Source organism: Fukomys damarensis, unplaced genomic scaffold (genome assembly GCF_012274545.1).
Source record: "Fukomys damarensis isolate Sample0158 unplaced genomic scaffold, DMR_v1.0_HiC HiC_scaffold_33, whole genome shotgun sequence".
NCBI classification, from domain to species: domain Eukaryota; kingdom Metazoa; phylum Chordata; class Mammalia; order Rodentia; family Bathyergidae; genus Fukomys; species Fukomys damarensis.
This window is the reverse complement of record NW_022900945.1, coordinates 40,694,024-40,718,550: the sequence shown is the minus strand read 5'-3', so window position 1 is coordinate 40,718,550 and position 24,527 is coordinate 40,694,024. Positions and strand designations below refer to the sequence as shown.

General features: G+C 38.2%; 1 protein-coding gene across 1 annotated transcript; it reads left to right on the top strand.

Annotated features, from left to right (window-relative positions):
• Positions 1-20,378, top strand: Psma5 (proteasome 20S subunit alpha 5). Its single transcript, XM_010605969.3, has 9 exons — positions 1-154; positions 3,880-3,946; positions 5,170-5,296; positions 7,914-7,981; positions 9,053-9,160; positions 9,296-9,354; positions 9,921-10,023; positions 15,143-15,229; positions 20,140-20,378. The coding sequence occupies exons 1-9, from the start codon at positions 3-5 to the stop codon at positions 20,215-20,217; spliced, it is 849 nt and encodes a 282-aa protein (XP_010604271.1). The 5' UTR covers positions 1-2; the 3' UTR covers positions 20,218-20,378.
• Positions 20,379-24,527: the final 4,149 nt, after the last annotated feature.

Sequence of the window (24,527 nt, the reverse complement as noted above, 5' to 3'; positions counted from 1 at the left end):
GCATGCGCAGTAGGGAGCAACGGGTCCTTGGTGTTTCGGCCGTGTGGCTTGAGTTGGGTGCTGGTGGACCCTTGTTAGTCCTCGAAAGCCCACCTTGGCCGCTGCCGCCTTTTCCTGTCTTCGCTATGTTCCTCACGCGGTCGGAATACGACAGGTCCGTGCGGCGGGCAGAAAGCGGGACGGGATTCTGGGTGGGTGGGCTCGGAGCCCGACCGCGGCCTGCGTTCTGCCGTGTCATGAGGCGCTCCGGGAACCCGCGTCTGGCCGGACCTGGGGAGTTCTTGCCCTTCCCAGGCGCCAGCTGTCATTCCCCAAGCTAACCCTGAGGACTGGTCACGCTTACCCTACCGCAGAGTCACTGCTGGTCCTGACTGTGCGGAAGCGAGAAGCTTGGGTTTGTGCTTGTAGAAAAAGGTTGGAGGAATCAGGACTCCGACCTTTAACCCAGAGAGACCTTTAACTCAGAGAGGTCCCTCCAACCCTTTCATCATTTCGTGCTAAATATGACTGCTTTTTTTTTTTTTTAAGTAAGTGAACCTGTTGCCTGGAATAAAAAGCGACGGAAGTCTATTAAATGTAGTTGGGCGCGCAGGGATGTATAACTTATGCAAAAGCATGAAAGCAGTCTCAGCAGTTCCCGGACATATTCATATGGGAATCTTGACTTTCAAGGAACCAGAATTTAGAATGGTTCTCAGGAGATTTCACGTCGCGCTGATTCCACTTGACCAAGGTTTTTTTTTTTTAACTTTCATAAAAGTTTAAAAGTAGTTAATTTTAGTGCTGCGTTGAAGGCCAAATGTAATGTTTTCGAAAATCAAAGGAGTTTGTCTTTATTTTTAAAATAAACATTCAGAGCTTGGAAATGCTAATACTAAATTGTACATACATACTTAAGCTGTAGGCATTTTTACTTTCAGTTTCTGTTTTGATCAGTAACGTTTCACTTAGCTGTTAAAGGCTAGGAAAAGCTGATTTTGTACTAGGTAGCTTGAGAAACTTATCAGTTATGTTGATCCTATCATATTTTTATGATCTGAAACTACCACATTTCATCTTTTTATTGACTTCATAGAAGGTGTGTATCACATTTTAAAACCATCTTTCCCTACTGTCAAGCAAAATGATTTTGTTAATCACCATTTAGTTTCCAAGGCATTAAGAGAATCATCTCTGGATGATACAATTTTGAGTTAAGGTGTATATGAGAAAATAGTAATCCTCATCAGAAAGCCTTTATTAAGTTTTGTTTGTTGTTACTTGGTACTGGGGATCAAGCTCAGGATCTTGCTCTTGCAAGGCAGGCGCGGTGCCACTCAGCTAAATCCCCACTCAGACTTTATTAAGTTTTATGATCTTTCACATGTATTGATTGTGTTGTGTCTTCCCAAGAATATTGAAAATGCAGCCCTTTCTTATTTCTTAGGTACTGGTCATACAGCAGTAAACAAAAGCAATATATTTTTTTTCTTTTTTTGGTACTTGTGCATGAAAAAGCAAGAGCCTTGCCCATCTGGGAGACTGTCCTAAGAACTGTTAACAAAAGTGATTGTAGCATGAGACAAAACTGTATTAATTATCATCAGAAGAATTTACATCGACACTGTGGAATTTCTGATGAAAGACTGTGTCCAATAATAGGGGATCACGGAAGGAGGTGATATTCAAACTGGGTTATAAGAAAATAGGATTTTTTAATAAATAAAAACAGTGAGTCAGTAATTTTAGATCAAAGAACGTAGGATGAAAAATGGAGCAGGGGAAAACCAACAATGCTTGCTTGAGAAAACTAGTCTGACAGTCACATTATAGTTCATTTTATGGGAATAGCATGAGATGTGGGGAAAATAGGATAAGGTTAGATATTGGATGGTTTTTTAATATGAAGCTAAGAAGCTAATATAGGCAACTATGTGCCGTTAATTTTCATTTTAAGTTATGTAATTATAGTTATAGAGATTAATTGACTGGATTAGAGGAAAGAGTAAGTCAGTACCAGTTAGGTGGCTCTTGCAGTAGTTAGGTGAAAGGTAATGAGGGCATTGAGGAAGGAAGAAAGAGTGATACAATGTTGTGGATTGATGATTCGATATATGGTTGGTTATGGGAGAAGATGAGGAATGAATATAATTTAGAACTTTCTAGTTTGGGGAAACCAAGAGATTGGAGGTGTTTTAAAGTAAAACTAAAGTACTGATGTTGCAAGATGAAGCTGATTTTGCAGGTGACTAGCTTTAAAGGCACAGTATTTCAGATTGAAATGTTGATTGTTAGGTTTTAATAGGGTATCCCAAGTGGAAATGTGCGCTAGGCATTTATATTAATCAGAAAAGAGGTCAAACTGGTAATAGAGATTTGGATTTAGTTGTTGATTAGCATACATTAGAGATTTGGATTTTAGTTGTTGAAATAACTCAGGGAGACAGTAAAATTTTAGAAAAGGACCAAAATGAGGCCCGTATTAGGGAGGATGTAGCAGTATAATGCCTCACTGGGGTGAAGTTTCTAAATTAAAAAAAAATTACAACCACATAGTGCTTTATAATTTACAGTTGTTTCATTCTCTATTCAATTCACTTGTAGTGAGAAAGGCAGGACAAGTGTCATTGTTATTTTTCATTTGAGAGAATTAAATTTAGGAAGCGGCAAAACTATAACTCAATTCTCAAATCTTTTGACCTCAGACTTCTTCCAGTGATTTTTAAGGTGTTCCTTAGAGACCTAAACTTCCTTTTAAATGGCCTCAGGGATATTATCTCAAGCATACAGGAGGGGATGGGGTGACTCTCTCCACCCACAATTTAGACAGAATAATTCTTGGCTGTATAATGAAAGAACTGAGATCTTGGTCTCTCTAATCAGAGATTAATTCTATTCCCTCTTTCCAATTGCCTAAATTCTAATTCCTATTCCAACTCTGCCTCTTATGCTGAGTTTCTTTGGGCATCTTACCCTTGCTGTTGTGGTGGCACACATCTGTAGCACCAGTGCTCTGGGAGGCTGAGGTAGGAAGATTGCAAATTTGAAACCAGCCTGGGCAATTTAATGGACTAGCAAGATCCTATCTCAAATTTTAAAAGGGCTGGGGAATGTAGCTCAGTGTGATGTTCAATCCCCAGTACCACAAAAAGTTCCTCACCTGTAAGATAGCATTAACTTCAGAATATTATTTCTGGGGCCATTTTGAAGATTGAATTAAGTCATTTTAAGACTACAGCAGTGTCATACATATAGTTATGGCTCAGCAAATGCCAAGTGTCCATTGTGTGCTAAAAGCTTTTATAGCTGACACCATGTTAGATGCTTCTTCATAGAGATTTCTGACATGCTGAAGCAGGAAAAGTTGGGAAGACCTATTTTAGAGGGAAAAGCAGGCTGGCATGAAATTGGTATAAATGCCAAGTAATGAACTAGTTTAGGCTGCAGTAACTATACAGATGATCTCAGTTCATTGTTAAGATAACAGTACTGTTCCATACAAATAAGTAGAGAAATGTACCTCTAACTTTTATTTAAAAGTAAGATATTAACATCAAATGCATATTGTAGGAAGAGGATATGGGAAAATGCATATTTTCTTGGGAATTGCCTGATAGTTTTGAGGCAGAAACTCATCAACAGAATTGGTGAATTGACTCAGGATTGATGCAGGTTGACTCATGATTAAGACAGAAAAGTCACCTGCTCTCATTTGATCAGTTTGGGAAGATTTTCTGTGAGTGGGACAATACTATCCTGAATAGAGGTTCCATTCCCTGAGACCTAATGAGACATCATACATATTCTGTAGTCATCTGAGCTAGTTGTCAAGGAACTGGAGGCCAATGTCTATCTGACTTATTTTCTGACAATTTTTTTTAATACTTTTTAAAATTATAGAGGCGTGAATACTTTTTCTCCTGAAGGAAGACTGTTTCAAGTGGAATATGCCATTGAGGCTATCAAGGTATAGTAACAAGTAGCATATTTTTTCCAATTTCCTTGCAACCTCATATTCTCTTAGCAGAACATTTGGCATAAATGTATTTTAGCCTTTTCTTTCAAAAATGTCATAACCGTTTGTCCCTGTTAACTATTTTTATAACAGTTTCAATCCTGTTCCTAACATCTAAACTTAAAATTTTTTGAGCGGGTAACTGCTTCATAATTATGTAAGTAGCTTTTTCCTAGTAGGGGTGAAGAACATGTTTCTGTTTATAATTCTCTTGCTATATAAAGAGGGATGTTGAAGTCCAGAATGAGTTCTTGTGTTTTTATATTTCGTTACCTTTAGCAAATAATATAACTGATTCCTGGAATCTGTACAAAATGTTCACCTTTTAGGCCAGGGATTTAGCTCAGTGGTTCCATGGACTGCCTCGCAAGGTCCCGAGTTCAATCCTTGGTACCAAAAAATGTTCACCTTTTACTGAAATACTTTTTCAGAATTTACACACATAACATGGCTTTTGATGAGCCCTGTATTCGTATATTAATGTTCATTCTTGATGCATTTCTTTTTAATATTATCCTCATTTTGCAGACAAGGAAACCGAGGCAGAAGGTTAGGTGACTAGGAAGGTGGTGAGGAGATAAAGAGATGAATTTAAGCTATATTGTGGACTGCTAGTGACCTAGGGTTAAATATTTTTATGTCATTTCTTTTGTTTTCTCTTTTTTCCTAATATTCCCTTCCCCTTACCTCTCCTTTGCTTTCTTTCATTTCCTCCCTTCCCATTCACATTTCTTTCTCTCTTTTCCTTTTCTTTCTTTTTTTTCTTTTCTAGATCCACATGGATTTGGGAAATATCACCTTTTGGGACAGACCAAGATAGGTAGCAGAGGTGAAATGAGACCAGGTCCAGAAAAAGCCTTAGCATTTCATTTGCTTCTTGCCCTCTATATTTAAAACTTTAGACTCACCTCCTCCCAATATAGCCATTAGAGTGGGTCATTTTTCAGATATTTTAAAGATTTTATTGAATTTCATTTTTAGAAGCACAACATTCTGCAAATCAGAGCTCTTGCTATTGATAGGAACAGTATATTATTTATTAGAGTGCTCCTTTTTTGCATACTATATATGGATGATCAAAGCTTGTATCTTGTGAAGATGTATAGAGATTTCTGGTAAGTACCTGAGACTGTTCTTTGACCTATATTTGGTAACCATAACATGCTTTCTTTCAGCTTGGTTCTACAGCCATTGGGATCCAGACATCGGAAGGTGTATGCCTAGCCGTGGAGAAGAGAATTACTTCTCCACTCATGGAGCCTAGCAGCATTGAGAAAATAGTAGAGATTGATGCTCATATAGGTAAGAAACAGGATAAAGCTATTCTGTAGGCTCTGGCTTTGGCTAATTAAGTCTTCCATGATGGCTTAAGGGAAGTTCATAGAATGAATGCTTTATTTCCTGGTTAGCTATCATTTTGTAGGCAGTAGGCCAGCGTGCATAACTGTAGGAGTTTCAGGACTCATTTATATTTAACCTACTCCCAGAAGTTCCTTTCCTCCTCAGATTTAGTTTAGTTTAGTCTTTTCAGTTCTGGAAATGTAACCCAGGGCCTTGTGCATGATAGGCAAATGCTACCCCTAAGCTACCGTCCTAGCTATCCTCAGATTTAGATTTGGCTGGCACATCTGAGGATTGTTTAAATATGCAAACATTGGGTTATAGTTTAGTCCCCTGGGTCTTCATTGATGAATAATGTTAGCACTGATAGGAGGCCAGCAGGAACAGAGGATCATGGGTGGGAGGCTAGGGTATTCACAGAAAAATGAATTCTCAAAGATCTTTGGAATGACTAATATTTGGAGGGTTTTAAAAAGAACAGACTTCAACTACATCCATCTTCTTCGTCCTATTTTCAGGTTTATTTTTTATTTCTTGTCCTCTCTCACTCCCTTTTCCTTTGGTCCTTAGTTTAGTATAAGGTGTTTGCTTTGGCTTCTGATATTAATGTAGCATTGTAGAGTGAGTGGTTCTACTTATTTATAGCATTGCGTTTCAGTTGGCTATACAAATTTTATTAACATATCTAGTCATCTAATTATTGAAATGTGGTAAAATAACTGCTTGAAGACATAATCAAATTCCATGGTGACTGTATTATAAAATTAGATCATTTGGGCAAAGGATGTAGCTCAGAGGTACAGTGCTTTCCTAGCACATATAAGGCCTTAAGTTCAGTCCCATGTACTGCAGAAATAAAGAAAAGGAAAACATAGACTCTTTTGTCTATTTTAAGTCACCTGTCTTTTGGACATAGGTCTTTGTCACTTTATTTAACAAATTAAGAATGTACAGTGTGCTACATACCAAGGATACAAAAAGGAATCCTTAACTTCTAGAAGCCAGTAGCCTGATCGTGGTAGTGGACAAATACATAAATGTAGTAGATAAATGATACAGGTAGTAAGAACAACTAGCAAAAGGGTGGGGCTGAGGATGTAGCTCATTGGTGCCATGCCTGCCCAGCAAGGTCCTGAGTTCGATCCCTAGTACCACCCAAAAAAAAAAAAGCAAGAAAGAGTAGAGTATGTTTAGTAGGAGTAGTAGAAAGGACAAAAAAATTAATCTTGCCTGGTATCAGTGGTGGTGGAGCTTTCACAAAAGGATCCATAGACTTAAACTTTGTTTCATTTTCAAAAATGAGTGTTTACCAGTTGAACAAATATCTGTATAGCAGAAGAAAGCATTCTCATCAGAATAAATGGAAATAGGCAGAGGTATAGTTGTATAAAATACAGTAAATCACACCAGCACTTTAGTGCTATTGGGAGATGAAAATGACAAAAGATGTGTTTGGGTCAGAGAGTGGAAGTTCCTTTTTACCGTGCAGACCTTGTGCTTGATCCTTTTGCATTGATGTTTTTAAGCAGTGAGATAATATGATCCCATTAAAATTTTAGGTGATTTAAAAGAAGGCTGAGAAACTGGGTATTGTGGCACACGCATGTGATCCCAGAGCCCGGGAGGCTGAGGCAAGGGGATCATTGTGAGTTCGAGACCAGCCTGGGCTAGTAGTGAGTTCCAGGTCAGTCTCAACTACATAGTGAGACCCTGTCTCAAAAACCAAAAATAAATAAGTAAGTAAGTAAGTAAGTAAAGAAGGCTGAGGGAGGCAGAGACTGGAGGCAGGGAGAATGGTTAAAAAGTATTTTATGTAGTCCAGATGAAGAGATGATGAGGGCTTTTGCCACGACATTGCACAGAAAATGGAGAGGAAGGGACTAATGTCAGACAGGTTAATCAGATAGAGATGGACAGAAGTTGGAATGGATTGATTGATTGTGAGGGCCAAGGAAGAAAATGAGGTCTCAAAGGGAAATAAGATGAACTAAGTTGAGTAACATATCCAAGTAGATGTATTAGGGGAGTCATTTGGCTTTAAAGTTCTAAAATTTGGGAAAAAAACCTAGACTGAGATTTACATTTGAATCATATCATATAAGTAACAATTTTAGGCATAACTTTGCCATTTTGGATCATCAGTCAAACTTTGTCTCTTAACTGGTTGGTTTGTTTGGGACAGAGAGGTGAAAAGGGGCTGTTGATGCTGTACTGAGACCTTCCCCTGTAGCCAATAGTGAAATAGTTATTTTTCCTTATTTCTTAGGTTGGATTATGAGTGTTTGCTTAGTTTAAAAGTACATCATGGGTTACAAAGCATGATAAGAGTCTTAGGAATGTTATTATGTGGAAATTCATGTCTGGTTGGCTGTTGCCTTTCTCTGTCTTCTAGTTCATTATCTGGATTTCTGTGTCATCGTAGATGGTTTGTCCTTATACTTGGGTTTGGTGCCAGTAATTTCCTATCTAATCTATTGAGTATCTTGCCATGGTTCCACTAGAATTTTGGTGTTTTCTTAGTGGATGAAAAGTTCTACAAGGATTTGGTCACTGGGTCACTGTTGCTTTTACATTGCAGGTTGTGCCATGAGTGGGCTAATTGCTGATGCTAAGACTTTAATTGATAAGGCCAGAGTGGAGACACAGGTAAAATGGGCATCTTCTTTTTACTTTGATGCTTGAATTCCTTGTTGAATGATGGCATAGCTGCCTAGGCTACATTGTAGGTGAATGTCAGTATTAGATGTAGCTCTTAGGAGTGATTTTTGGGTTAGAATCCCTAGTTACAACTTCTTCAGAGTTTAGCCATTTGACCATGGTAGCTTTAAGAAAGCTCTAGTCAGTAGAGCTAACAGTCTCTTGGTTCTTCTGGATTTGCCTTATTTAAAGCACACATTGTACTATGTTCTTTTCCCTGACTGGCTTTTCATAGGAGTGTCATGGCAGGAGGTAGTCATAGTTAAAGGGAGTTTTCCCTCCAGCTGCCTTTTCTTGTCAGGCTTATAAGTAACTGCTCGGCTTTGATTTGCACCAGGTGACAAATACTTGTTAGGGATACTGATATTGGTTTTTTTTTTTTTTTTTTTTTAAATGAGTCCCTGTGCTGTTGGTGCACACCTGTAATCCCAGCACTCAGGAGGCTGAGGCAGGAGGGTCACTGAGTTTGAGGCCAGATTGGGCTACATAGTGAGTTCAAGGCCAGCCTGAACTACTTAGCAAAACCCTTTTTCCAAAGAATTAATAAACTGAGTCCCTGTGGCCTAGACTACCTGTAGTAGGAAAAAAAAAAATCTGAAGGCCAATTTTTTTGTACTCGTTTGCTTATTTGCTCTTAGTACTTTGTAAGAATAAGTAATTTAATGTATACACAAACATTAATCATAAGGTAGGGTTTTTGAGAGAAAGTAGCAGTTGATTATTAGCATTCACTTTATGAAAAGACTAAACTAGGTGCTTTTACAGGTAGATGCTGCCTTTTGTGGAGTAATCCACTAGTTATATCAGAGTGATCCACTAATTATAGTTTAAAACCCCATTGATATCCTTATTTCTAGAACTGTTTAGCTTCTCATGCAATCCCAAATACTCAGTGACTAGTGTTAATTAGTTAAAATGCACTCGATATCCAACCACAGTTTAAAAGGATGCATGTGGTGAGGTGGTGGACTGCTTTCATGCTCTTCCTTTAGAAAGATATACCATTCTTTACTCTTTCAGAACCATTGGTTTACCTATAATGAGACAATGACAGTGGAGAGTGTGACTCAGGCTGTGTCCAATCTGGCCCTACAGTTTGGAGAAGAAGATGCAGATCCAGGCGCCATGGTGAGTGTAATGCTTGTGTCAAATTTACGTATGTTCTATAGAACATAAATATCCCTCTGTGCATATTTTCCCAGCCCCTCTCACCCCTTTACTTCATAGCCACTTATCATAATACCTCTTGCTTTTTGGTACCAGTCTCGTCCCTTTGGAGTAGCACTGTTATTTGGAGGAGTTGATGAGAAGGGGCCCCAGCTGTAAGTATCATTTTGCTGGCTTTCCCCCCCGCTGCTCTTGGGGAAGGATAATGAGTATTTTAATTTGAGGTGGGGGCTGGTATATTAAATTAGTAAAGAAGATTATTGTAGAATTGGTGGGGGAGAAGGGCTTCTAACTTTTAATAATAATTCTGTGCTCTTCATCCAAACAAATTTGGAGAGCCATGAAAAACTTCCTTATTGGAACCAGTGTTAGATTCTGGAAAGAATTAGAAGTAATCTTGTTATAGTAGGGTTATGTTTTAGAGCTTTGTTTTAAAATATTGCTTTGATCCTCATTTTCAAATATGACGTAGGCATACACAAGTGCCATATTTATGTATACTAACCATACTTCTAAATTCCTGATGAAGTTAGTAATTTCCTTAAACCCTTTTTAGGAGATCTATTTTCTCAGAACAGAACATCTTTTGGTGCTGTGCCTCAGTATCTCACTGGCATTTCTTGGTTATAGGACCAAGGACTTACACTTTTTTAGTGAAATGTTGTTACATAAAATACCACACTCTTTAAGCATTTTAATTCTCTTTTGGGATATTTTGCAGGTTTCACATGGACCCATCTGGGACCTTTGTACAGTGTGATGCTCGAGCAATTGGCTCTGCTTCAGAGGGTGCCCAGAGCTCCTTGCAAGAAGTTTACCACAAGGTAATCATTCTCACACCTATCATTATTATTATTTTTTTTTTGGCGGGGGTGGTTTGAGACAGGGTCTCACTATGTAGTTGAGACTGGCCTGGAACTCACTGTGTAGCCCAGGGTGGTCTCAAACTCACAACAATTCTGCCTCAGCCTTCCGAGTGCTGGGATAACAGGCATGTGCCACCATGCCCAGTATATCATTATTTTTAAATCAAGGTATAGTTTATGTAAAGCTGAACTAAAAATTCAATTCTGGAAGCTCTAATCATTGTACAGACCCTTGGAACCACAATCTACAAGACAATACAACACTTCCATAACCCCCAAAAACACTCATCCATTTTCTAGTTGATCTTTCCCTCTTTTTTAACCATGCATACCACTATAAATGAGTTTTGCTGTTCTTGTATTTTTTGTAAACAGAATCATACAGTTTATCATTTTTGTTGTTTTTCAACATAATGGTTTCATTTGTTTGGGGTTTTTTTTGTTTGTTTGTTTGTTTTTTGAGAGAGAGTCTCACTATGTAGTTGAGACTGACCTGAAACTCACTATGTAGCTCAGACTGGTCTCAAACTCACAGCAATCCTCCTGCCTCAGCCTCCTGAGTGCTAGGATTACAGGCGTGAGCCACGACACCCGGCTCATTTGTTTGGTTTTTGTTTTGCCTTTGGTGCTTGAGATTAAACAGGGCCTTGCATATGTTAAGTGCATGCTGTACCTCCAGCTCTTCTCCCTTCCCAGTATTCCCTGGCATACAGTTTCGAGATCTGTTTATGTTATTGAATCAATAGTTGATTTTTATTTCTCAGAATATTCCATGGTAGCCGGGGATTTAGCGCAGCGGTTCGGTGGCCTTCCTCGCATGCACAAGGACCCGAGTTCGATCCCTGGTACCAAAAAAAAAAAAAAAACAAAAAAATCCATGGTGTGGGAATATGTCAGTATGTGATCCACTACCCTCACAGCTTCACTTAGTTTATACTTCCTCATCTGACTCTTGAAGCACGTGGGTAATTGGTGCTTTCTTTTTAGGAAGGAAAGATTTAGTTTGGGATAACTTATTGGTGTGGTTAAAAGCTGCTGAATTTACCGTTCGGGTTGTTCGCACAGGGATTCCTTCTCACATCAATTCCTAATACAGCTGTACTTTGGAGGTACCTGGGGTTGAGTTCTAGACCACCACAGTAAAGTGAATGTTGCAATGTAATAATCACAGAATTTTTGGTTTTCCGGTACATATAAAAATTGTGTTTATGCTGTACTGTAGCCTACTCAGTATGCAATAGCATCATCTTTTCAAAATATATATGCCTTTTAAAAATACTGGTAAGAAATACAAATTATCTGAGCCTTTGGCAGATTGTAATCTTTTTTTTAATTTGCGTATTTTGGGTTTTTTTGATTTTTGTTTTTTGTTTTAGACAGGGTCTTGTTGTGTAGTTCGGACTGGCTTTGAACTCATTATGTAGCCCATACTGGCCTTGAAATTGCAGCAGTCTTCCTGCCTCAGCCTCCCAAGTGCTAGGGTTACAGGTGTGCACCACCTCGCCCAGCAACAAATTGTAATCTTTTCCCTGGTGGAGTGTCTTACTGATGAGGGTGGTGGTTGCTGAAGTTTAGGGTAGCTGTGGCAATTTCTTAAAATGAGAATACTGAAGATTGCTGCATCAATTGACTATTCCTCTCTTGAAAGATTTTTCTGTAGCATGCAGTGCTTTTTAGTCACATTGACCCACAGACTTGCTTTCAGAATTGGAGGACATCCTCTCCAAGCCCTACTAGTTTTTATCAGTTAAATATATGTAGTATTTCTAGATCCTTTCTCTTCTCACTGTTCACAGCATTTTCACAGAGTAGATACCATCTCAAGAAACCACTTTCTTTGCTCATTCTAGAGAAGCAATTTCTCATCCATTGAAAGTTTCATCATGAGATCGTAGCAATTTAGTGATATTAGGGCTCCTCCATTTCTGCCATTTCTGCCACATCTGCATTTACTTCCTCCACTGAAGTTTTGAACCCCTCACAGTGATCCATGAGGGCTGGAATCAACTTATTCCACACTCCTGTTAATGTTGATATTTTGACCTCCATGAAACACACACATTCTTTTTTTTTTTTTTTCTTTTTATTGTGGTTATTGGTACAATCTAGGCATACAATACAATTACATTCATCATTGGGATTCTGTACCTTTACATAATAGGTCTTGATTCTCATTTTCCCCCTTGTCCCTGCCCTCCCTTCACCCCCTCCTCCCCTCCCCATTTACAAACACTTCATTTCCATTCTTTCAGTTTCTCATATTTTTTTCCTCTCCCTTATTACCTTTCCCCCACCCTTCCCACTTTCCTTACACCTTTAGCCCTTTACTTCCTATTTCACATTATTAATTATCTCATTAGGATCCTGTGGACTATTATAGTTTTTCACACCAAAGAATCTATTCGGTATTTCAGTTAAAGAAATCTCTGTATGAACATTAAAAATAGGGAATCCTAAAATAAAACTAAAAAGGAAAGTAAAAGAGAAAAGGCAATGATGTAACATCAAAATAATCCTTAATTCTGGAGATGAAAATGGTCCCTGAACATATTTAAATTGCTTCTTGCTCTTATAGTCTTATCTTATTCTTTTTTTCATTATTTAGAGAATACTTTATTAGTTTCTGTAATCAAACCCATGTAGATATGACCTTACATATTTAGTACGATGTGTTACCCCTGTACACATGGAAAAAATAAAATAAAAATAAATTAACATTTCTAGGCCAATATGGTTGTCCATTTCTGTACAATGCCAACTCAACACAGTAAATTGGGATGACTTTTTCCAAAGTTGGCAGCACCGTTAAAGTTTCCCAAAATTCAATTTTTATGTGTGTGTGTGTGTGTGTGTGTGTGTGTGTGTGTGTGTGTTTGTGAACACACACATTCTTAACGGAACCTGGAATGGTAACTTTCAGGAGTTTTCAGTTTATTTGCCTAGGTCCATTGAAGGAATCACTGTCTCTGGAAACTACAGTATCTCCTATGAGATGTATTCCTTAAATAATAAGACTTAAAGTTGAAACCACTCTCTGATCTATGGGCTACAGAATGGGTATGAAAACAACATCAATCTCATTGTACGTCTACATCACAAAAGTCTTGTATGACTGGGTGTGTGCATTGTCAGCAATAATATTTTGAAAAGAATTTTTTTCCTGAGCTTTTGTTAAGTAGTGGGCTTAAATATTTAGTAAACGTTGTAAACAGGTGTGCTATCATGTAGGCTTTGTTCTATTTCAAGAGAATAAGCAGGATAAATTTAGTAAAATTTCGTTTTTTCATTCTCTTTTTTGGGGGGTGGGGGTGAATACTGGGGATTGAACCCAGAGTCTTCTTACTGAATTATATCTCCATCCATCCAAGTTGCCCAGACTGGGCTTCAATTTGTGGTCCTTCTGCCTCAGCTGCCCAGAGTGTTGGGATTATGGGTGTGTGCTACTACAGCTGGCTAACGTAACATAAACCTTAAGGTCCTGAAGATTTTCAGAAGGGTAAATAAGCATGCAGTTCAATTGAAAAGTCACCGGCTGCTTTAGCTCCTAATAACAGTCACTTACCATTTTAAGATTTGAAGGTAGACATCAGTTTCCCCCTAGCAATCAAAGTCCTTGGTGGCAACTTCTTCCAACATAAGTTTATTTTGTCTACACTGAAAATCTGTTGTTTTTATTAGCCACCTTCATCACTGATTTAAGTTAGATCTTTTGGATAACTTCCCTGAGCCTCTACATCAGCAATTGCTGCTTCACTTTGCATTTTATGTTACAGAGGTGGGTTTTTTCCTTAAACCTTGTGAGTCAGCATCTCCTAACTGTCAGCTTTCTTCTGTAGTTTCCATAACTCCTTATCAGCCTTCATAGAATTGAAGATAGTTTGGGCCTTGTTTTGTATTAGGCTTTAGCTCAAGGGGATGGTGTGGCTGCTTTGATATATTCAGACCACTAAAACTTTTTCCATATCAATAATAAACCTGTTTCAGTTTTTTCTCATTTATATATTCACTGGAGTAGCACTTTTAATTTCCATCAAGAGCTTTTCTTCTGCATTTACAATTTGGCTAATTGTTTGGCACAACAGGCCTAGCTTTCAGCATATCTCTACTTCTTATATGCCTACCTCACTCAGCTTAATCATTCCTAGCTTTTGATACAAAGTGTGAGACTGTTCCTCTTACTTGAACACTTTGAGACCACTATATAGCAATTAGTTGGCCTAATTTCAGTATTATGTCTCAGGAAATAGGAAGGCCCCAGGAGAGGGAAAGAAACGGAATAATAGCTCATTAGTGGAGCAGTTAGAACACTTGCTATATTTATTTATTAAATTCATTGTCTTATGTTTGTGGCACTCTGAAACAGTTAAAACAGGAAGATCAGCAATCACTGATAGCAGATTACCATAAGAGATAATGTGTCACAGAGATGCAGAGTGAGCACAGGCTGTTGGAAAAAACGTTGCCAATAGACCTAATCAATGTAAGGTTGCCACAGACCTATTTGTTAAAAACTCAATATCTGCTAAGTGCAATAAAATAGGTATGCCTCTAGTATTGATTTTGTATGAGGAAGAAATTAGGTGCAAATGGAATAAAAAAGAGTGGATTTTCTAAACCATTTGCCTACCTGCTTATATCATTTGGACATTCTTATCCATAGGCTATAGTCGGTATTATCTTCTAAATTAGAAGAAGAGAGCTGAGATGAAGCTCAGTGGTACAACACTTGCCTAGCATGCATGAGTCCCTGGACTTGGTAGCACTGCAAAAATTAATTAAAAGAGGAATTTAGGAGTATACTAGAGAAGTACAGCCCTTTTGATTTTTAAAGATCGCTTTCTATATGAAAGTTGGTAACTGGCTCAAAAATAAGGCATTTTATCCTCTGAATAAGTGTATTTTGCTTAAATATTACTTAAATATTGGGACACTTGTAATGCATGATACAAAGTAGGATGTTTGATTTATGTATTAATATTTGCTGAATTGTTTCTTGAAGGAGATAAAGGGGAAATTTTTGAAGCAAGGAGGGATTATATATAATTAATGTAATAGCTCATTGTTTCTTTGTTTCAAGTCTATGACACTGAAAGAAGCCATCAAGTCTTCACTCATCATCCTCAAACAAGTAATGGAGGAGAAGCTTAATGCAACTAACATAGAGGTATTTTTCTATTTCTTTGCCTTTTTATATTATTCCCATTGGGAGAAATTGAATAGAGCCCAAAAAAATCATGTATGCTCAGTTCTTATGTTATTGATGGCATTTGAATAATAAGCAACTTGAGTAAAGTGGCAATGGCACCACTTAAGGATGAAAGATTTACATACTTTTGTAAACGGAGGAAACTGGTGGCTAGGAAAATACTAAACATTGGGAATAGTTAGTAATAGAAAAGTCCTAAAAGCAGGAAGGCGGCATAGTACAAATAAAGGAGCTGGTTTCAGAAAGTAAAATTGATTGAGTACTTGTTGTATGACAGGGATACAGGAACAATTCTTACTGTTTCAACAGTATATATAGTGTAGGGGACATACAGTTGCATGAAGTGAAACTTCTCTAACAGCAATAAGAACAGATTGCTTCATGATCATATAAGGTAGAACCTCACATCAAGAAAACATCTTGAAAGTGGAATGTCTGGAGAAGGGAGCAGAAAAGCTATTCCAGGAAGAGAGAACAGCATGTACAAAGACTCAAAAATGTAAAATAACTTTGTGTTTAACAAGGAACTCTGAGTTTCATTTGACTGCTAGGTGTGTGGTATATGTAAGGTAGAGGAGTTGCAAGAGATGAGACTGGAGGGGTATGGACCACGTTCTGAATACCCTGTTCATAATGCTAACTAAGTATAGATAGAAGAAAGGAAAGTAATGATAAAGATAGTTAAGTTTGGGGACAAATTGGGAGAAATGTCCTATGTTTGCCTAATGATGGTTAGGTCATCTGCTAAGCATGAGTGAATATAATAGTGAAATTAAGGAGAATAGGAAATATTTGGAAAAGTCATTAAGGATAGGGAAAAGGGATGATCAAGAAAACTAAAAAGATTGCAGGACCACATTAAAACACTTCCTGAGGCTGGAATCACAAGACAAAATTGTTCGCAAAGATCAGGATAAGCCAAATGTGGTGGTGTATGCCTGTAATCCCTAGTCTGGGAGGTTGAGGCAGGAGGAGCCCAAATTCCATTCCAGCCTTAGCAAGTTAGAATTTATCAAGGCTCTGTCTCAAAAAAAGGGTTGGGGAAGTAGCTCAATGGGAAGGCCCTGGGTTCAATCCCTAGTACCACAAAAAGGGGGAGGGGGAAGTAAAAGGATTGTACTCCTATAATCACAGCTACTTGAGGGGCTTGGGCATAAGAATCACAAGTTCTAGACCTGCCTGGACTACTTAAACCTTGTCCAAAGTTAAAAATAAATAAATAAATAAAAATAATGGATGGGGATGTGGCTCAGTGGTAGAGGACTTGCCTGGCATGCATCAAGACTTTGAGTTTAGTTCTCCTATACACGCACACACATACAAAGTTAGCTAGCATAAAGGTTCTCTTGCAGGCGTAGTATGTAAAGATTGAAAGGCCAACTAATGCTGTAATCATTAACTTAGTAATTCTCAGTATGCACCTGCCAGGATGTCTGTCTGCTCTACTCATGAGAAAATGGATGGTTAGATTAATCTCTAATAGGGATTGATTAAGAACAGAAGAGCAGAGAGTGTTGTTGGCAAATGAATGTCTCACAAGATGGCTAGGTTCATAGGACACTATGGAAGGGGCAAAACCGGACACTAAGAGGGGCTGGCCTAAAAGTGAGAAATTTGAGAGAGGATGTGGGTCAGTGATTGTGAACCTTTTAGAGACAAATGCCCACACTGCAAACCAAAACCCATTTATTTATCACGAAGTGCAATTAAACCTGAATACTTAGGTTTTCAGTTAAAAAAAACTCAGACATTAACATCTTTTGTCTAAAAAATGGGTTCACCACCACTAGTATAGGTGGTTGGTTTCCCCTTGAGCAGGAATAGAGGGCAAGGAGTTTAACATGGTTTCTCAGTGGAAAACTTTATAAATACCCTTTTTTAAAATTTTTTTTTTTTGTACTAGGGATTGAACTCACAACCTTGTGCTTATGAGGCAGGTGCTGTGCCACTGAGCTACATCCCCAGCCCTCACTTTTTATGTTAACAAAGATCTGAAAATACTTTCCCTTCTTGACAATCTTCTTAATGAGATGCAAAAAATGTAATAATGTTTCACTTGTAATTTTTAGGAGGGACTTTGTCAGGACCTTTCTAGTACTGTTGTTTTCTTTGGTGCTGACCAAGATAGGGCCTTGGCATTTTAATATTAAGAGATATATTCTAATACAATTCTTGATTTCACAGTGAAGATTCTGAAGCCTCTTTGGTTCAAAGTTATTTTCTAGTTCATTTGGTTTCAGTACCTATATTATAATGTTGCACATTTACTCTGTTGTCCTGACTGACCCATTCTTTCCCTGATTTAACACATTCACAATGGGGCTATACATAATGACTGTCCTGTCAGGCAGCTTGTACTTCTCAAGATGACTATCCCTTGCCACCTGGTAAGTCATGCATGTACCCACTAGTGGTTAAGCTGGTGGGAATGTGTTAATATGTGACACAGAGGTGTTCTCTCCTTGAGGCCTTCCTGGGCTCCTCCAGGTCAGGGCATTCTTTTACATATAATTAGCTCTATTTTATATACTTATCTGACACTGAAAGCTAGCATCCAAGCCCTTAGTAAATAAGACAGACTCTTCATCTTTGGATCCCAAATCCCAACTTCAACTGGAACCAGTAAACAAATTAATAATTGATGGAAGAAATGAAAAAGTATCTGTTCTATCTGCCTCACAAAGGTTTTTTCAAAGTAAAATGAATAATAAATAGAAAATTAACCCTTACATTATGTAAATCACATTTATCATTATGTAAATAAAAAGACATTTTTACTCATTAATGAGTAACTTCCTGAAAACAGTAGTTGATTTAAACTCTATTAGTATTGATTTGCATCTTGGTTCTATAGCACTGTTCTATTCAGTGTGCCCCATTTTTTGTTATTTAGCCCCTGTGCTATTTTGGAAGGGTTAGCCTATGAGCCATGAATGACTTAATGAAACATTCTGTAGGTCCTCAACTCATCTCTAATTTACTGGCCTTCTATCCCTCTGTCTTCATTGTCATTGATCTGGTAAAGATGTAACTTAGGAGAAGTGGCAGTAACATATAACATATGTGTGTGTATATATATATATTAAATCCCTGGCCCTGGCCCTTTATTTATTTTTTTTTTTTTTTTTTGTACCAGGGATTGAACTCAGGTCCTTGTGCTTGCAAGGCAGGCCACCGAACCGCTGAGCTAAATCCCTGGCTATATATATATTTTTTTTAATTTATTTTTTTCTTATACTGGGGATCGAACTTGGGACCTTGTGCTTGTCAGGCAGGTGGCAGAACCACTGAGCTAAATCCCCAGACCTATATTTTTAAGTATTCTTATAAAATAACTTCCTCTCTATATAGACTTGAGTTTACATATATTTTGCAAATATGTTTGCGATTCTTCAGACATTTCATGTAGTTGAATACATCTTTTGGAAAAATCTAGAGACTGTAGGCTTTGAGAAATTTTTTCCCCAGTACTAGATGTTAAACCTAGGTGCACTCTACGACTAAGCTATATCCCCAGGCCTTTTTATATTTTTAACTTTATGGGGTCTTGCTACATTGCCTAGGCTAGTCACTAGTTTATGATCCTCTTGTGTCAGCCTCATGAGCAAATAGAATTGTATGTGTTTGCCACCATGCTCAGTTTTTTAGTCTGTTCTCTGACCAGATAGATCATCCGATATCTTAAGATATGCAGGAGTCTTTTTCCTGAATTTTACTTATGGGTGAGGCAGAGAATATCTTGTAGCTAGATTATGTTAATGCTTCCTGGCAACTTTCAAATTGCATTACATATCATTAATGACTTACTTAAAATGACTTAGTATGTTTAATTTTTAAATTAAAAAAGACTGGAAGATGACATTTAAAACTAAACCTAGGACGGGCTGGAGATTTAGCTCAGGAAGGTCCTGAGTTCGTTTCCTGGTACCCCCCCAAAAATTACTACTTCACAAAACTAAACTTTTGAGACAAATGTGAAGTGGCACCTGTTCCTCAGTATTTCCCCAAAATATGGGACTATGATTAGCAGAGATGATGGAAAATCTGGTAGTTGTATTTAAATTTGAGCTAACCATCTTCTGACCCTGCTTTTTGTTAATAGATTATAATATGGACCATTAGTTATTGATACCCTCAGTCACAAATGATTTCTTATGTTGGTGTTATTGGAATCTTTTCATGGCCAGTCCTTTTATAAAACAAAGCAAACTTTTTGTTCTTAGGTTGCCACACAACACAGTTTTAGAATATTTCATAATAGTTAACAATTATTTGGTGCTTATTATGTTCTGGGCACTATTCTCAGGATTTTACATACATTAACATTTAATCCTAATTACTCTGAATTAGGTACTATTAGATAAGGAAATAGAGTAACAGAGTGGCCAGATAACCAGAGGCCACACATACAAGCTCAACCGGGAAGTATAAATGTGCTATTTGTTTGTCATGTGTGCTGGGGTTGAACTCGGCTTCAGGGCATGTTAGGTAAGCACTCTACCACAGCTAGATCTTCAGCCCTTTATGTATTTTTAAAGGAATATTTAGTAGAAAAAGTATTAACTTCATCTGTTTTGTTGCTGCTTTTGTGATCCTTGTTGAAGTAATCTCAAGAAGTAACAGTGATGCCAGGCATTTGGTTAACTATTATATGATTGGTTAACCTTGAAATAGAAAATTTGGTCAAGAAGAATTTTTATTTTGGAGTCAGAGCTATTTTAGGAACTGGCTGCTTGGAAAGGATATCCCTGGGACAGCAGATCCCTTAGTTCCTAATGAACAGCTGCATCACCAACACAGCCTCGTAACAGTGCTAGGGCCATCAGTAGCATAAGTGAACCCAGCTTTAACCCCTCTTTTCTTTCCAGCTAGCTACAGTGCAGCCTGGCCAGAATTTCCACATGTTCACAAAGGAAGAACTCGAAGAGGTTATCAAGGACATTTAAGGAAGCGATCCTTAGAACTTCTCTGGGAAAGTTTTAGTTCTCCTGATTATCCTTAAATTTTATTTCCAGCTTCTGTTCCTTGGAAAATCTCCAGTGTATGTGCATTTTTTTATGATGTCTGTACATAATGGCAGTTCTGAAATAAAGAAAATTTTAAAGTATTTGTTAGTGGTCTGTACTCATAATGCAGTCTTTTGAAGTATTTATGTTAGTAGGGAGAAAAGGATGGTGGTGTTAATATCTCTATCCTGTAAGAATGTCTGTTCTAAAATTATTATAGTGCCTCTCTATAAAACAACTCTTGCCACGAATTCCTAGGTTTTGGTAAACAACTAGTCTAGTTCCTCCAAGTGGGTAACACATTAATACCACTGTAAGTCCATTTCAGTCCTTGGCAGTTGAGTTTGTGCATGCATGCACATACGTGTGTGTGTGTGTGTGTGTGTGTGTTGTGCGCGTTACTGGGGATTTGATGCAGGGCCTTTGTATTAAGTACATTGCCTGTTTTTTATATTTTTAAATTTTGAGATAGGGTCTCACTTAGTTGCCCAGAATGGGCTTGAACTTTCAATCCTCCTGCCCCACTGGGATTACTCTTTTTGCCGCTGCTTCTACATAAGGAGATGCATCTAAATGACCATCAGAAGAACATGTTTGGGGGCCCCAAAAAAAACTCTGATGAGTTGGCATATGCCGTTTAAAATGTACTAGTTTTTGTTTCTTGATGGACGATTTGGAAAAAGATTTTCCTTTTCATGAAGTTTAGGACTATAGAAAAAATTTATGATCTTGGCCTCATCAGCAAATCAGTTACAAATCTAGGCCATATCCATCAGAGAATTATAAAATTTGAAAATTTAAATTAGGCTTTAAAATGTACTATGAACTTCCCTTATTAGACCTCCGTAAGGAATAAGTATGTTTAAAGAATAATTTCATTTGGTCTCCAAAGTGAGCATAATAAGTATCACTACTTACTTACTGGATGAAGAATCTAAGGCCGTGGGTCCACAGATTTCAGTTCACATTTCCTAGTTCCAAATTACCAGCTTTTGAGTAGTAGGGAAGTCTCAGAGAGATTTGCAATGTACTTGAACTATCCACAACATGGATAATCATATATGGATGATGCAGAATTGGTTGTACTTCACTAATGGAGGACCTCAAAATTGCTGAGTTCTGTGTACAGCATTGTCTTCATTAGGAATTCTATGATGTTAAATAGTAACTACTAGAGGAGGTTAAGTTCATTCTAAACTCATACTGTGATCCAGAAAAAACACAATTCGTGTTCATACACATTTGGAAATTACTTTGACAGGAAGCAATTGGGAAAAGTTAATTTTGTCCTAGACATACACAGATAAGGAAAGTAGAGAAAGATATCCATCCCTAGTGTTCCAGAGATGGGTGATTCTAATCCAATGATTAAATATAACGTTGTGAGATTGTTTAGCTATTGTTTTATTAAGTCCTAATAGAAAATACTGTTTAAAAAATTCTGAGCTGGAGATTTAGCTCTGTGGTTCTGGCACCTGCTTTGTAAGTGCAAGGTCCTGAGTTTGATCCCCGATACAAAAAAAAAAAAAAAAAAAAAAAAAAGTTGAGATAGGATTTTTTTTTCTTTTGGTATTGGGGATCTAACTTGGGACCTTGCACTTACGAAGCAGGCGGCAGAACCACTGAGCTAAATCCCCAGCCCTACTTTTTTAACATTGATTGAGAACCTCTCTACTGTAATGAATTAGGTATTGGAAATAGAGGTATAAACTCACTTTGGCCTTTATACTGTCTGTAAAACAAGTCCAGTGGGAAGAACCAGAAAATAACATTACCTATAAATACTAGGTTAATGCATAAATGCACAAAACTTATGGTGCTTCAAAGAAAGGTGAGCTGTCTTAGCCTAGCTCTCTTAGGCTGAGCCTAGCTCAGCTCATAGGCCATAGGGTATAACAGAAAAGTAAATTTTGTACCTTCTGTAATTACAATATGCATTCTTCAAAGAGAACTTTGATTTTCTGTAAAATATTAAAACGTCTCAAATATACTTATTAGGAAAAGCATGTTTTTGTGGTGTGTAATTTGCTTTACCTTATTCTGCTATACATTTATCTTAAAAGCTCAGCCCTTTGTTGCTTTTGCTACCTTGTGGCTGCCATAAAGTGTTCTCTGTGATGCCCCTCTGCCATGCCACCCTGCCTTGGAGCCAGCCAATTATGGACTGAAACCTCTACAAACTGTGAGCTAAAATAAACCTTTCCCCCTTAAAAAAACAACAACAACAACAACAACAGTTTTTAGTAATAAATTTAACATTTTAGTTCTGCAAGTAAGGTAAGATCTTATGTGAAGTGTTTTTCAAAGAACTGGCACTGCAACTTGTATTTTGTGCCTGACATTAGATAAAAGCAAAGGAGTAAAAGCATTTTATTCATTTTCTCAGGCCACATGCAAGTAACCATGTCTTCAGCAATGATACAGTTTGAGGAGACCCCACCCTTAAGCATATAACTAAAAAGCAACACATAAAAAGTGAATGTTATAGTCAAAAAGGATATTTGGTAATTTCTCCAGGAGATGGCACTGTTGAGCTAACTTCCTACAGTAAAACAATAGACCATTCATCTTTGTGTCACCCAAACAAAGAAATATTCCTTTATATTCCTTTTTTCCCCCCAGCTAGTCACATGCTACTGTAACTGACTGTCTTGTGATTGACTCTACAGTTGGAATAAATTTTTAAAAGCAAATCTATATTTTAAAATATAACCTGACCTAGTGATTACAGAGTAACATGTTGCTCACCAGTTTTCATCAGCTTTGTCTTGTCAGTCCAGAACTTCAAAGAACTATTCTGGAAATTTTACTATCCTGCCCAGAACTTTTCACTTCTCCCACTTTACTATCATTGATTTGGGGGGGAAATATAAATTTGTGAATCTTTTTGTTTACAAGTTAATGTCAGTATTTTGATGTAAAGATCAGCTTAGGTACACTGCACTATTTTAATCTACAGTGAATATATTCTCTTTTGGGTTTAATAGTTTATAGTTAAAGGTAATATTCAATTGCTGAAGTAACATTTTGCATATTTTGTCTTTTTTTGGTGGTGGTGGTGGTGGTAGTGGTACTAGAAGAAATTGAACTCAAGACATGTTACACAAGTGCTACTCCACTGAACTATAACTATATCCCCAACCCTTTAAATTTTTTTTGAGACAGTTAAGTTGCCCAGATTATCCTCAAACTTTTGATCCTTCTGTCCCAGCCTCCCTCAGTGGCAGAGTTTAGGAATGTGTCACAAGCCCAGCTATTGGTTACATTTTCTACTGAACAACCTCGACCAATGGGAAATGATGGAGTTAGTGAAGTTAAGGATTCAGAACTGGTTTACCTGTATTGCATGTTCTAGTTGTGTGCGGAAGCTTCTGCAGTAAGGGGAACGGTGTAGTAGGGACCATTTATTTATTGGAGGCAAGGTGCTAATTTAGAAGACATATACTGGAACCAAATTTGTGCAAAGCACTCCGTGCAGGGTTGAGGCACTTTGGTAAAGATAAACGTGCATCTATAAAATGATCACTTATAAATTAGTCATTGACCAGTTCTCTTGCTCGCTTTACCTGCCCCTAATGCCCAAGCTACATTTGAATTCCAGAAAACCAGAAAGTTAATTCCTCCTCTGGCTTATCTCCCTGCAGAAGAGGGCAAACGTGGTGGACAGACTTTTCCTCAGGGTTGTATGAGTCACGGGCGTCCTGGTGTCTATCTGCCTCCGTAGGATCTGCCCCACACCAGTTCGCATTCACCTTCTTGGCAGCCAGAGACGGCTGCTTCAGCAGACAATGGATAACCCGCTCCGGTAAGCCGGGTTTAAAAACCTGAAGCACCAGTTTTAGGTTCATGAGGAAGCCCCCTTTTCCAGCTGAGCGAGTTCACGGAATTCCCTGAGGAGATTTTCCGGCGCTGTCTCAATTAGGAATTTTAGGAGTGTTGGGGGAGGGGGGTTTGAGGGTGCCAGAAAGAGCAGCCAGGGGGTCCTGAAGCCTCGGAGCTAGGGAAGGTGGCTCCTCGCGGGAAGGTGGGGAAAGCCCCTCAGACAACTCTGGAAGTCTGGCCCCTGAGACGCGGCGTGAGGGTGGGGAATGACCTCAGCAGTCTCGGCCACGTTCCAGCCAATCAGTCCCGCGTCTTGGCATCCGAATCCAAGACCCCCGAAGCAGGAGGCGACGCGAACCAATGGGAAGTGGGCCGGGGAAGAAGGACAGGCGACCGGCCAATAGGGCGGAGAGGCCCGGCTGCGCGTA